Source organism: Microtus ochrogaster, chromosome X, assembly GCF_000317375.1.
Source record: "Microtus ochrogaster isolate Prairie Vole_2 chromosome X, MicOch1.0, whole genome shotgun sequence".
NCBI classification, from domain to species: Eukaryota; Metazoa; Chordata; class Mammalia; order Rodentia; family Cricetidae; genus Microtus; species Microtus ochrogaster.
The window spans coordinates 56,572,453-56,587,148 of NC_022026.1; the positions used below are offsets into that span (position 1 = coordinate 56,572,453).

General features: G+C 44.6%; 1 protein-coding gene across 2 annotated transcripts in view; it reads right to left on the reverse strand.

The window, feature by feature from the left end:
* Window positions 1–13,448, reverse strand: part of Gnl3l (G protein nucleolar 3 like) — a 30,537-nt gene extending 17,089 nt beyond the window's left edge. The window contains exons 1-6 of one of the 2 annotated variants that reach the window (XM_005358877.2): window positions 13,243–13,448; window positions 11,124–11,191; window positions 3,683–3,723; window positions 3,007–3,102; window positions 1,537–1,653; window positions 175–258 (exon numbers count right to left, since the gene is read on the reverse strand). In XM_005358877.2, coding sequence (XP_005358934.1) covers window positions 175–258; window positions 1,537–1,653; window positions 3,007–3,102; window positions 3,683–3,723; window positions 11,124–11,142 — 357 coding nt within the window. In that variant the 5' untranslated portion in view covers window positions 11,143–11,191; window positions 13,243–13,448. Of the gene's footprint in view, window positions 1–174; window positions 259–1,536; window positions 1,654–3,006; window positions 3,106–3,682; window positions 3,724–11,123; window positions 11,192–13,242 lie in introns of both variants that reach the window. The other variant, XM_005358876.2, reaches the window with a different exon arrangement.
* Window positions 13,449–14,696: the final 1,248 nt, after the last annotated feature.

A 14,696-nucleotide genomic window follows, 5' to 3' on the forward strand; every position in this document is an offset into this window, starting at 1 on the left:
ACTTGTTCTGTAGCTCAGTCTATCATCTTAATACTTGTGATGGTGAGACAAGAGAACTGCACGGAGCTCGGTGCCAGTCTGGGGTACACAGTGAGTTCTGGGTTAGCCTAGGATAAAGAACAATTCCTCATCTAAAAACAAAACAAAGAAAAAAGAAGAAATGAGCCCTCCTACCTTACGAAACTCCTTGTAATAGGCCCTCCGTGTGGCCTCATCATCCAACTGAGGAAACATATTTAGTTGCTGCAAAACTTCCTCCTAAAGAAGAAAAAAATGAGAATAATAGTCTAGGGGGATAAGGGGCAAGTAGATACAAAAAGGAAGGGAACAAAGAAAAGAAGATAAGAAAGGAAGGAAGGAAGATACATGAAAACCAACAAGGCTTTTAAAAACCACAGGAAGCTAAAGGATACTTGTGAGTCCCAGAACACCTAAAAGTAGCCTTGAATAGGAGCGCTTGCTGTGAAGTATGTTGATCTGAGTTCAGTTCCTGGAACCATGGTGGAACAATACAACTAACTCCATAAAGGCCTCCATACACATGTGTGGCGCATGCATCTACCCACACTCTCTCTCTCTCTCTCTCTCTCTCTCTCTCTCTCTCACACACACACACACACAAACACACACACGCAAATTCTCCCTCACATGCAGATTCTTTCTCTCTCCACATGCATTCTCTCTCTCTTTCTCTCTCTTTCTCTCTCACACACATACACACACAGATTCTCTCATATGCAGATTTTCTCTCTCTCTCACACACACATTCTCTCTCATATGCAGATTCTCTCTCTCACACACACATGCAGATTCTCTCTCTCATATCCAGATTCTCTCTCCCCCTCTCTCACATACACACTATAATAATAAATTTTAATTTTTTAAAGTAGCACTGCCAACAACCAAAAATGCCGGGAAACTAGAACAAAAGTAGACAGATTATGGGATCTGTGTGTACACCTATGTGCGCATGTGTATTTGAGCAGCAGTCAAAGGCCTGCTTGGTCACAAGAGTGTGGAAAAGGCAGGATAAGAGTAAGGTGTGAAAAAAAAAACAATCCATGAGGCACATGAGAGCAGGAAACCAAACCTTGAGTGGAAGTCAGCAGAGGTGTTGGAGCTGCACGTGCACATCGTGTTTGTGGGACAATGAAGGCCAGAAAGGGGGAAAGGTCACCCCAGGAAGGCCAGATAATCTGCATCCACTCTGTCTCTCAGTCTCCCCTTCATATGCCCCTCCTGCCATATTCTCCAGTTATAGCTCTCCTGGTCCCTACCCCACGGCCGCTCCATCTTTAGGCTCAAGCTGGGAGAGGCACTGCCTACATGTGTGGTCACAGGCATATCCTCCCTCTTATCTTACCTCTCTCTCCCAGTTCTCCTTCTATGCACTCATCCCTTTCCTCTACTGACCTTATACTCTTTCTTCTTCTCTTTTGTTCTTGAGACAGGGTCTCACTACAGAGCCATTTCTTCCTCTACAGTAAAACTGCAATCCACTCCAATTGCACAGGCCAGCAAGAGCTGCTCTCTTACCTTATGTTCAAACTCCTCCTGACGTTTCTGGACATCCTTACAATAGCTCTCCATGGTCCTGTGCCTTTGTCGCTCTTGCTCCCGGGCAACCTGTTGCTTCTCCCTCATCTCGTCAACCTGAGAAACAAACACATACTGTGACTGGGGCTGAGTAGGTCTGCTGTCCAGAGGCAGGAAGGAGTGGGGATACAAGAACAGGACAGTCAGGAGAACAAGAATATTTGAGAAAAAACACAGAGAAACTAAGGAATGGAGAGTGGAAAAAAATTAAAAGAAGAGCTGGGTGTAGTGGCACACAGCTATAAATCCAGCAACTTGAGAGATTGAGGCAGGAGAATTGCCATTAGGTCAAGGCCAGTCAGGACAACACAGTGAACTCTAGGCCACCAGAACTATACAGCAAACCAGTCTCAAAAAACAAAAAGGGGGGCTAATAAGGTAGCTCCTTGGGTAAAAAGTCTTGCCACACAAGCCTGACCCCCTGAGTTCAATCTCTAGAACATATGGTGACGGAGAAAACTGACTGCCAAAAGCTGTCCTCTGAACGCTACAGATCTCACCATGCTGGTGGGAGGGGCAGCCCACACTTACCGCTCCCACCGCTCCCTCCACCACAAATAAAAAAAGAAAAAAGGCATATGTTTTAAACTACTAAAAATCGGAAAGAATAAAAGAAAAATAAAAAATTACCTGGGAAGCAGAGAGAGAAGCATTCCAAAAAGAAAAACACTTAAGTCCAAACAAGGACAAGGGCCGGGCGGTGGTGGCGCACGCCTTTAATCCCAGCACTCGGGAGGCAGAGACAGGCGGATCTCTGGGAGTTCGAGACCAGCCTGGTCTACAAGAGCTAGTTCCAGGACAGGCTCCAAAACCACAGAGAAACCCTGTCTAGAAAAAAAATAAATAAATAAAAATAAAAAAAACAAGGACAAGGTCATAGGCTGTACCAGCTGCTACACTGGCAAACACCTGTAGCCCAGCTCCTCAGGGTTGGAGGGGGAAAGATCATGAGCCTAGGCATTCAAGACCAGCCTGGGCAACAATGCAAGACCCTGCCTCAACCAACCAACAAAACAGAACAAAAGCAGCAAGAAACTGCACAGGACTAATCACAGAGGAAGGCAACAGCCAAGAAGGGGAGAGTTCAAAGTCCAAATGAGAGGGCTTTAAGGGAAGCATGGTCTCAAATGTGACAGAGGGCGTGCAGAGGAAGGCCAGCAGCAGAGGTTTGAGTGGAACACTGAGAACATCAGCCAGGCAGCAATGAACTGGGAGGGAGAACAAGGCGAGCAAACGGAAAACTTAAAAGCACTATCAATGTAACTCGGCTCATGCCCAAGCCCAACCACAAGAGCATCAAGAAGCCCCGCCCATCAAGAAGCCCCGCCCATCAAGAAGCCCCGCCCTTCCGCACAACGCTTATGCAGCTAGGACACTCAAACCAGGCCATCACCAAGACAAAAGGCTCACCCTTTTCTTCTTTAATTCGGCCTCCCTGCTGGCATGATCATTACCATGAACAACCTGGGGAGCAGAGGGTGGTCGGGGTGCTGCTTTCTTCCCATTCTGCTGTGCAGGCCAGTTAGCAAACAAGAAAAAAAAAATTGAGCCGTTAATGAATCCACAGAAATCCGAGGAGCAGGGAATATTGTCGGGATGGGGGTTCTCTCCAGAAATCTGCTTATCTAGAAAGGGCAAGACACTTCTCCACTAGCCAGGTAAGGACTGGCAGGAAATGGAGGGGACAGAAGCAGCCAAGACGATTGCTCAATGCCAAAGGGAACCCTTTTTTGACAAATAGCTCCCAAAAGGAAATCTTGGGGCCCAGAGTACCAAGAGCTGAGAACTTGGGGGCTGAGGATATGTGGCTCAGTGGTAGATCACTTGTCTGGTATGCTCAAGGCCCTGAATTTGATACCAAAATACACAGGGATGGCAATAACCCCTAATAAGTAACCGAAGCACAAAGCAGTAGATAGCTTTTGGAAGGAACTTCATATATGCAGGTGACAGTTGCAGCCATGAGTGGGAGATAAAGCCAGATGTGTTCATCCCAATGAGGGGGGCTTTGTGCAGACTCACCCGATAACTACTGACCTGACCCCCAACAATGCACATACTTCACCTGAAGGTAAGGCCTACTTACCTTCTTACAGCCTTTGGAACCTTTACCTGGTTTTTTGTTCTCTGTAAGAAGAGAGAGAAGAAAAACAAGAGTTATCACCCACCTACCCAATGTTTTGAGTTTGAAGCAGCCTCGTCTACAGAGCAAGTTCCAGGACAGCCAGGACTACACTAAGAAACCCTTGTCTCAACAAACCAAAAAAAAAAAAAAAAAAAAGGAAAGAGAAAAGCTTTACAAGTACAAGTATGCAAATTAAATTTCCCAACAAACAAAAGAAAAGCAGGCTCTGAACACAACAGAAAAACCACTACAGCTGACAAAGAAGTCAGTACAGTTGACAGAGAAGCCAGTACAGTTAACAGAGAAGCCACCATGGTTGAGGAGTTATATCTCTCATCCAAAACACTTTTCATCAGAAGAGTTTTAGATTTTGATTTTTCCAGTTTGGAATGTTTACATACAAACAATGAGATATCATGAGAGAAGAATTGCAGATGTGGCTCACTTGCACAAAGCCCTGGGTTCTTTATCTAACACCACAAAAATAACCAGTAAGATGATGCACATCTGTAATATCAGCGCTTGGGAGGTGGAGGCAGAAGAAGTAGAAATTCAGCATTACTCATTGGCTAATACAGTAAACTCAAGACCAGTCTGGGCTAATCTTTGGGGAAGTGAGCCAAGTTAAACTATAAAATTAATTTATGTTTCACATATACCTTAAACACAAAAACCAAAGTTAATTTTCAATAATTCTGTGCACATAACAAAATTTCAAAGTATAGAATTTCTTACTTGAGACATCATATGGGCATGCCAAAAGTTTCAAAGTTAAAGCATTAGATTAGGATATTCAATAAGTCCTGGGGAAAGGGACTGACCATGTCCCAAGCCAAAATCCTCTATCTGATCACTGTTATGTAAAAGTATTTCCTTTCTGGCAAAACTACTGCCAAAAACTAAACCTAACAGGCTATGGCAGAAAATGTATTCAACATGTTCAAGGCCCAAGTGAGCGTGGGAGGAAGAGGAGGAAAAGGGGAGGAGTAGAAGATAAAAACCCAAATTAAATCAGAATAAAGGCTGCAAAGCAAAGAAAACAAAATACAGCTAAACAGGAAATTGCTTAAAACTTATTAATAGACCTAAGAAAATTGGTGATGTAGCCTAGAACTATAACTTAAAACCAAGAAGAATAACCTAAGGAACTAGTGCAGATCTAAGACATCAATTTCAACAAACTCCAAGAATCAAGAGATGGACACTGGAAAACCAAATGCATAAAATGTGCTACAAACTGGGCGGTGGTGGCGCACGCCTTTAATCCCAGCACTCGGGAGATAGAGGCAGGTGGATCTCTGTGAGTTCAATGCCAGCCTGGTCTACAAGAGCTAGTTCCAGGACAGGCTCCAAAGCTACAGAGAAACCCCGTCTCGGAAAACCAAAAAAAAAAAAAAAAAAAAATGTGCTACAAGTCTCACTCTGAATGGGTAGGATTAAAAAAGGTATTATTTAACTTTGGTAACACAATGGAGAAAGACAAGTTTAATCATGCTATTAGTTTAGCAAAAAGTAGGGAGTAAGAGAAAATAATAAATGCATGTGATAGTAGATGTTTGACCAGAATACAGTTGCCATAACAAATGTGAATGTAGCAAATTTCCCTGGGGGGAGGGGATGAAAACACAGAGTCTCATAATGTAGCACAGGCTGGTCTTGAACTTGTAGCAATCTTCCTGCCTCAGCCTCCCAAGTAGTGGGAATACAGGAGTGAGCTACCAAGCCCAGGCAATTTCCCTGTTTGAAAACAACAAACTAGAACTCAGGTCTCCCTCACTTCTAAAGCACTTAGTTGCAACAAAAAGAATGTGACAGCTAGAATGAACTAGGTCTCGGTATTTTTACCCAACAATTTCCATCTCCCTAACTGCCTTGGTGGCAGAGCCCTGGCACTGATGCCGGCATGCAATGAAAGAAAAGACATCACTCAAAAAGGACAGCATCTTCTTCAAAGAAGAGAAGGAAGAGTGGGAAGAGATAGTCAGTCACTCCTCAGCACTGCAACACTCGGGAGCCTCTGGTCACTCACTGGCTTTACTACAGTTCCTAAGGAAGAGCATCTACCACTTTGTAGCTGGCAGGCAGGTCAAAGTTCTTATTCTGAATGTTGAAGACCTGTTTTTGTTTTACAGAGGGGAGTCATGCTAGGCAGTGGTGGCACATGCCTTTGATCCCAGCACTTGGGAGGCAGAGGCAGGCTCTACCCAGTAACTGGAGCTGCATGATTTTAAAAAAATTTGGTTTCTAAGGCCCATTGCCTGCATCTACTAACATCTAGGCCTGAAATCATCAACTCTCCCATCACCCCATAATTTACCTCTCACCTCCCATAGTCCTCCTCACCCAAATGGCCCTGGTATACACATAGCTGCAGTGACTTCATTTGTGTGCTCCCTCCTCTTCCCTGGCATCTAACTTACCTTGATGGCCTCTGGAACACCTGTACAGAGAGGACCAGCACTCTCAGATGCCTTGAGCCTCTGCTCGGGCACAACTGCTCAGCCTCCTGCCCTTGGTCTCAACTCTCCCAATCACAAAGCTTTACTTTTAAGATTTTTCAAAAGATGATGCTCTTTCTGGCACATTAATCTTAAAACCAGAAGGTACAGATAGATGTCCCTCACTCACCCTTGTCAGACTGGAATCATTTGTGCCCTCTTGTTAAAAAGGAAAAAATAGAATAAAATCCCTGCTACTCTTCCGGGGTACCTATCATTCTGCTGGGTCTGTTCTTCATTTACTGAAATACACAGGTCATAACTTTGCTCTCCAAACAATTTCAGTCATCATCCACTTGGAGGTCACCAGGTAGCCCTTCCAATAACCTGGGTTTCCCACTTCCTTGATATCCTCACCGCTAAGGATCTCCGCTCCATCTCATCCATTCATGTGACTACACTGAAGGGGACACCATCTACAGTGTCCTGGACTTTGCAAAGTAACCTCAGATAGCACTTTCCCATCTGCAGGTTTATGTGTCCAATCTCCCAGATACACAAACCTTTTACTCATTGCTTATTCATCCAGCCACATCGTGTCCAGCTCCTTTCCCCTGTGTTGCACAACCAGGATACCTCTGCTCATGCTTATTAATCAACTGCCCAGCAAGCAGGCTACTTCAAGGTTATAAACCTTGGCAACCAACATTTGCAATTTTAAATATTGGGGTTTGGGACTTTGAGTTTCTGAGATAGGGTCTCACTTCTTATCCCAGACTGGAGTCGAACTCCTAGCAATCCTCCTGTTTCAGCATCCCAAGTGGTAGGAGTACAGATATTAAACTCCATAGCCAACTAATAGTTTGCTTTTTCTTTTTTTCTTTTGATTTTTCGAGACGGGGTTTCTCTGTAGCTTTTGGTTCCTGTCCTGGCACTAGCTCTTTCTAGACCAGGCTGGCCTCGAACTCACAGAGATCCGACTGCCTCTGCCTCCTGGGTGCTGGGATTAAAGGCATGCGCCACCACCGCCCGGCAATAGTTTGCTTTTTCACTTTGCATGAAGGTGTGGATGGGATGCATGTGCTGACATGTTGTGTCTGCAAGTGTGGGGCACATGTGGCTGTGGAGGCCCAAAGTTCACCACGCGTGTCTTCTTCAATTGCTCTTGAAGGGTCTCTCCATTGAGCCCAGAGCTCACTAATTTGGCTAGCCTTACCGAGCCAGCTTGGCCCTGGGGACTGCTGTCTCTGCCTCTGGAGTTCAGGGATAACAAGGGGCTGCCATGCCTACCCAGCTTCTTCGTGGGTCCCAGGGATATGAACTCTAGATTCCATGCTTACACGGAACATACTTTATCCAATAAGCCATCCCTCCAGTCTAGATTTCTTTTTCTTTTTTGAGAAGCATCTCAATATGCAACTCAGGCTGACCTAAAACTTGCAGAAATCCTGCTTCTGTCCCCAGCAAGCTGGATCAAAGGTGAGAATCACCAGGCCTTGTTACTGTAAATTTAAATTATAAAACACAACCCCCTTTAAATAACCATTCTAAACTGTTCAAATAAAATATGTAATGGTAGACTCAGTTATAGATCACTTACCTAGCACACACAAGGTCCTAAGTTTTGATACCCAAAACCACAGAAAATGTACCTAAATATTCTATAAAACTCCCCCAGCAGGGTGTAGTCGCTCACGCCTGTAATCTCAGCCCTTGAGAGGCAGGGACAGGAGAACTGCTCCAAGTCCCAAGCTATTTACATTGTGAGTTGGGGCTGACTGAGCTACAGAGTGAAGTCCTACCTTAATAAAAACATTGAGAATTAAAAAAAAAAAAAGAAGCTGGGCAGTACAGCCAGGGCTACACAGAGAAAACCTGCATCAAAAAAAAGGGAGAGGAGAGGATCAAGTCCTGAAGGCTAAAGGACCAGCAATGTGTCCACACGGTCTGTTTCAGTTAAAAAAAAATCTAACATTTAGATATTAGGCAGTGTGGTGGCAGCATCTTTTAAGGAGTTAAACTCCAAGGATCAAGAGTCTGAATGTTGGCAGAATGCTATATAATCTAAAATGGCTTAAATCGCCTATGTAATTAAGACTGGCCTTGAATTTGCAAATTTCTCCTATTTTTGTCTCCTGAGTGCTAGGAATTTAAGTATGCATAATCATAATCAATGAGGCTGGCCTAGAACTCAGGTCTCTCTCTCTCTCTCTCTCTGCTGAGATTAAAGGTGTAAAATTTCTAATCCAATACTTGTTACACAGTTGGCTCTGTATACCTATGGGTGATACATCTACAGACTCAATTAACTGTGAAACAGTAACTGCATCTAGGGGCCAGCAAGATGGCTCAGTGGGTAAAGAAACTTGCCACTACGCTTGATGATTTGAGTTCGATCCCCGGGGCCCACATGGTAAAAGGAAGGAACTCACTCCTGAAAGTTGTCCTCTGACCTTCCTTCACACATGTACTATGGCGTGCACATGCACAATGGACATAAATGAATTTTTATGAATTTCAAAATGAATTTTTAAAGAAACTGTTTCTGTACTGGGTATCATTTGTCATCATTTCCTAAACAGGTCTAATAACCATCTACATATGATTTGCATGGTATTAGATTATTACGATAACCTGGAAATGTTTTAAAATACAGGCGAAGATATGTGTAGACTAGATGCAAATACTATGCTATGTTACAGAAGGGGCTTGAACATTCACTAATTTTCTATCTGCCAGAGACCTTGAAAATAGTCTCCTATGGAAATGAAGAAATGATTGTACTTACAGAAAGTGCTTACAAAGGGCCAGGCACTGTTCTAACCATTCTGTCTCTTTAAATTCATTAATTCTTCATAATTCCAGATCCTCAGGAGACTAGGATAACAGGATGCCTTGGGCCCAGTATTTGAGGCCATTCTGAGAAATACTGCAAAGCACACTCTTGGGGCTAGCAAGATGGTTCAGTGGGTAAAAGGATGCTTATCCTCAAGCCTGAGGACTTAAATTCAATCCCCTTGGCTAACAGGGAGAGAACTGACTTGCACAAGTTGTCTCTGACCTCCACACATATCCCAAACCATAGAAGTGCACACATACATGCATATATACATACACACACACACATAAACAGAAGAATGAAGTTTTTAATCCTATTCTGAGCATGATTTCATAAACCTATAACCGAAGGACTAAGGAAATGGAAACAGGAAGATTAGAAATTCTAGGTTGCTCCCCCAATCCACAAAGATGACCCCGCCTAAGGCCCTAAGCAATGGGGGGGGGCATCTTGACTTGTCCTGTACTCAGACTGATGAATACCTTAAATGTCACCACAGAACCTTCATCCAGCCACTGATGGAAACAGAGGCAGAGACCGGCATCAGAGCACTGGGCTGAGCTCCCAAAGTCCAGATGAGGAGTGGGAGGAGTGAGAATATGAGCAAAGAGGTCAAGACCATGATGGGGGCACCCACTGAAACAGTCTACCTGAGCTGATGACTGGGAAGAAACCAGCATAGGACCAAACTAGTCTCTCTGAATGTGGGTGACAGTTGTATGGCTGGGGCAGACTGAGGGGCCACTGGCAGTGGCACCTACTGCATGTATTGTTTTTTTGGGAACCTATTTTCTTTGGATGGATACCTTGCTCAGTCTAGACGTCGTAGGGAGGGCCTTGAACCTTCCAAAAAGCAGTGTGCCTTACCTTCTCTGGGGATTAGATGAGGGTGGGGTGGGAAGGTGTGTGGAGGGAAAGGGAGGAGGGGAGGGATTAGGAACTAGGACTGTTTTTTTTTTAATTAAAAAAAAAAAGAAATTCAAGGTCGCCGGGTAGTGGCAGCTTGCACCTTTAAATGTAGCACTCTAGAGGCTTAGATAAGTGATTTCTGTGAGTTCGAGGCCAGCCTGGTCTATAAAGAGAGTTCCAGGACAGCCTTGGGGGTAGTTAAACAAAAAAACCCTGTTTAGGGGAGTGGGGGGGCTCAAGGTCATCCTTAACTACGTTAGGGAGTTTGAGACCATCTTGATCTAAAGACTTTGACTCAAAAAGAAATTCCTCTTGACAGGTGTGGTGCCTCCGACAGCAATTCAGGGATGGAGTCAGACAGAAAGATGACAAATTCAAAGCCAGCACAGGCTACCTGGAAAGACCCTATATGTCAAAACAAATAAAATGCCCAAAACAATATGAATTATATATATATATGAATTATATATAGAGAGACATTATACTTAATGACCACTGTGTTGCAAATACGGAAAGTGGAATTAAGTGGCTTGGCCAAAGCTATACAACTAATAAAAAAGGAGGTGAGACTGAAACTCAATGGGGCTTCTGCACACAACCAATACAACTTACGATATCAATTAAAAGACAGAAGCTATGAAGACAGATGCTGGGACCTATTATGCAGCATCATAGAACAATTACTGCTGTTTACCTCAGATTCAGTCACTTACCTTGCTGAGCCTCCATGTTATCATCTGTAAAATGACAATGAGGAAAAAGGAAAAACTACCTTCCAAGAAATTATGAGAATGCCAAAGGTACCATCTACAAAAGACTCTGACTAGCGAGCAGGGTCATACCGAGTAATTTTTAAGTTGTGAGCAGAGCATGGCAACACATCACATTCCTACAGCCCCAATACTTGCGAGGCTGATGCAGGATGACAAAGGAGCTTGAGGCTAGTCTCAAAAAAAAAAAAACCACAAAAACAAAAACAAAAATACACAAAACCAAAACCAAAAGCAAAAAAAAAAAACCCCATATGTGGTAGAACATGTAATTCAGCATTTGGGAGGTATAGGCAGGAGGATCAAGAGTTCAAGACCAGCCTCAGCTACACAGCAAATTCAAGGCCAACTTCAAAATATATAAACAAGTAAAAACGGCAAAGTTCTTGCAAAAACCACAAATACTGAATGCACAGGATTGGGAGAGGGTGGCAGAGGAGACTCACTGTGTCTAAGCTTCATCATGGTGATAAGATGAGCTTGGAATAAAGGCAGCAACTTGAGGAAGGCAGACCTAGGAAACACAATTCCCTTTTAAGACCCTTAAAGGCAAAATAAAATGCCACAGAACATAATCAGGAAGCCCTACCAACTGGAAAGTCAGGAGAATGGGCTATACTGGACCTAGGGCCTGATACAGCTGAGTACACCCAAGGAAGGGGTATTGTATTGTACGACTCTAAGAGAAGCAGATCAGAACCTCTCTTTCTGGATGGAGCTCATGCCTCCAATACGCTGAATGGGATACCTGTAGTGTCATCCTAGGTAAAAGACTAGTGCTAAACCCCTCCACACTGGGAGAAGAGCAGATACTTGTTTTTTTCATGAAAAGACATGCTAGTGTGTTTTTTCAAAGGGGGCTTCTGTGTGCCACCTACCGTTAGAGAGGTGGGAAAAAAACAAATCCCTAGAGAAATAGGTTCTCAGAATTCTTACTTATGTCTGCATAGGTTGAGGTCAATGCCAAATCTCAGGATGTGGGGTGGAGGATCTCAGCTCCGTATGTGGCTGGGGTCTGCACCCTGGCAATAGAAAGTACCTCTCTTCTTGGGTCACTGAACAAAGAAACCAATACAGTGGCCATGTGTGTCGCTGCTACATGGGAGAGCACTGATCCAGGCACTGAACTATGGGAAAAGGTAGAGCCTAGGTCTCTTTTCTCATCAGTCAATGAGGAGCGAGGCGGCTGCTATGCTTATTTCCTGCAGCTCTGAATGAGCAGGGTTCGCACACCTTTGCCCCATGGAGGCCATTCTGAATCCTTCCATAGGTGGTGGACCGGAATGGTGTCTGTACATTTCATGTGGGTTAAAGTCAGCAGTATATATTAGTAGTGAAAGGAATAGGGCCTCTGGTTCTCTGTATGGCTAAGAAATAGGAAGGCATAAGGCCATGCCATTATAAACTCAATGATTTTGCTCCTACCTTGGGAAGTGTGCATCCATCATTTTACCCTAGGTGAGAAGAATCTAAGCTCCTATACGTTAGATAAGGAGAGTTCAGATGACTGCATTGTAGGCCAATCAGTGACGTCACTATCTGTCAAGGCTAAATGGGGGTGTAATCTGCACCTCTACTGCTCAGATGTCTCTCTCTTGGCAATTTGGTGATTATAAATCATTTGGAGGGTGGAATCTATCTACCTCAAAAGGGGGGAGAATAAATCTGAGTCTCTCATGCTGAGGTCTCCTTAAGAGGCACAACATCCTCTCAATGGACTAAAGTCTGTTCCCATGTACTGAGCCAGTTTGGGGGTGGACCTTTACAAAAATCAATAAAATAGCCATTCTTTATGGGGTAGGTATGGGGTATGAGGAGTCTCCAGTGCCATGGGGGAGGGGCAAGTCTGTGTGGTCGTCCATCGGCTTGTGTCTCTAAACATTTTGATATTCAGGCTGACGGTGTCGATTGGTCACTCTGCAGGGGAAGGGTAGACACAAGAAGGGCAAGTCTCTACATCAGATCTCTCCCCTCTAGACAGTACACATTTCTGAGCGCCTCTATACCAGTATGGAGGTGGTCAAGGAGATGCCTCGATGAAGATCTGTGCCTTAATAAGCCAGGAGAATCTGTACTGTTCAGCCTTGTATTGGAAATTATTTTCTTATAGGGCAGGGATGACGTCACCACCACCATTTGATGGATTGACACCTATCTACAAATTACGCAATCCAAATAGATCTGCTCCAACATGGAAGGGGGCGTCTGTCTACAGGAAAGCAATGGCAGTAATGCGAAATGACGCCAAATATCCTGAAAGGAAGAAGGCAACCGACATTTTGTCTCATGCGTATGATCTGCCTCTCTACATGACCAGGATGCATCTTGGTAGCCTCTCTGTGGCCGCCAGAATGCAGTTCAGCGCATCTCCACACATGGAGCTATCCATATCCCTTTTCCGGGCCCTACAACCCCAGAAGCAAGCCAGCTTCTATTCCACCTCTCTATTCCAGGATGGCGAGCATCTCTGGTTTCATCTTTAAAAAACCATCCTCACTGCACTACTGGCTAGGTGAGCGCTCACCACGGGGAAAAAAAAGAGAGAGAGAGAGCGTAGTCTCTTACCTGCACTTCTGGCAGAGCCTCCGAGAGCTGCTGGAAGAACAACGACGCCAGACAAGGACCACGCAGCAAGGATCCGCCCGGATTTCCGGATCTCAGCCCAGCGCGTTGCTCCGCCTGCTTTCCTTACTGCATGGAGGCGGAGTTTCGTGATCATTGCTGCTCTGCGCAGTCCCGCTCCATCTCCCACGCTGGCCCCGCCTCCTGGCTGCCCGTGGGTAAAGAAATAGCGAAGAGAGAGGCGGGAGCCGGGCAATGGTGAAGGCGGGGAAGTCGGGGGTGTGGAATGCGTGTGTGTGCCCGGCGATGGTGGTGTGTGGGTGTATGTGTGTGTGTGTGTATGTACTCGTGTGGCCACAAAAGCTATTTGTAAAAAGGACTCTTTTTAGGATACATATTATCCAGTCTCAGTCACTAAAGTATTCACTGGCATCGTTTGAAGAGGGTAGGGGGCAATCGTTTGTCCTCCTGGAAGATGGAGATGGCGACAAGCGGGGTGCGGGAAAATGGCCGCCGGAATCACGTGTCTGCCTGGACGAGTCTTTCCCACCTGAAGGGATTTAGCTGTTCTCAGCGCCATTCTAGTCTCACAGGCTCACCTGGAGCAGGACCCGAAACTATCGGGATTTTCATTCACCGGTTTGACCTCCCTTCTCCCCCATGTGTGAGTCCTGTGTCTGCAGAAAATAAACATGTCTCTAAAGCGAGGGTAGGTAAGGATGTCTTTTAAAAGCATTTCAAGAAAGACTCCTGGCTTGGGGAGTGAGATGCCCCTCCAAAAACGTAACTATGAATTTAAATCTTTCCTAATCATTTGATTCCAGTCCTTTCTCCCTCCTCACGCCTAAACCTTAGCGACGGGGCTGGGCTAGGTAAGGCAACCCCTGAAGGAGTATTTCTTCACTTCCAACCCATCCCTGCCGAAAATAAATCCTTTTGTCCTCCTTCCCCTTACAATATAGGGATTACTTTCATGTTTCACCCTAGACACCAGATTCCTCTGGACCCCCAAAGTAGTCACAACATTTGCAGGTTCTATTTTCTAAAGTCTAACTCCTGTCCCTTAGGATGAAGTTTCTATGCAATTGTTTTTATGGCACTTTCCCTGACTCCCAGTTGAGTAAGAATCACAGCAGTGTTTGCCTTTACGTGTCTGGGTTTTATCACAATATTATACTGTAGTTATTTTATTATTAAAATTGTCCTTATAGAATTATTTTATGTGTATGAGTGTTTTGCCTTTATGTATGTATGCGCACCACATATGTGCTTGATGCCTGAGGAGATAAGAAAGCATTGGGTCCCCTGAAGCCGGAGTTGCAGATGGTTGTGAGCCGCCATAGGAATACTTGCAGTCCAGGTCCTCAGCAAGGGCAAGAATAATCTTTCCTAACCAGTGAGCCATCTCTCCAGTCCCTATACTGTAGTTCTTTTTTTTTTTTTTTTTTTTGGTTTTT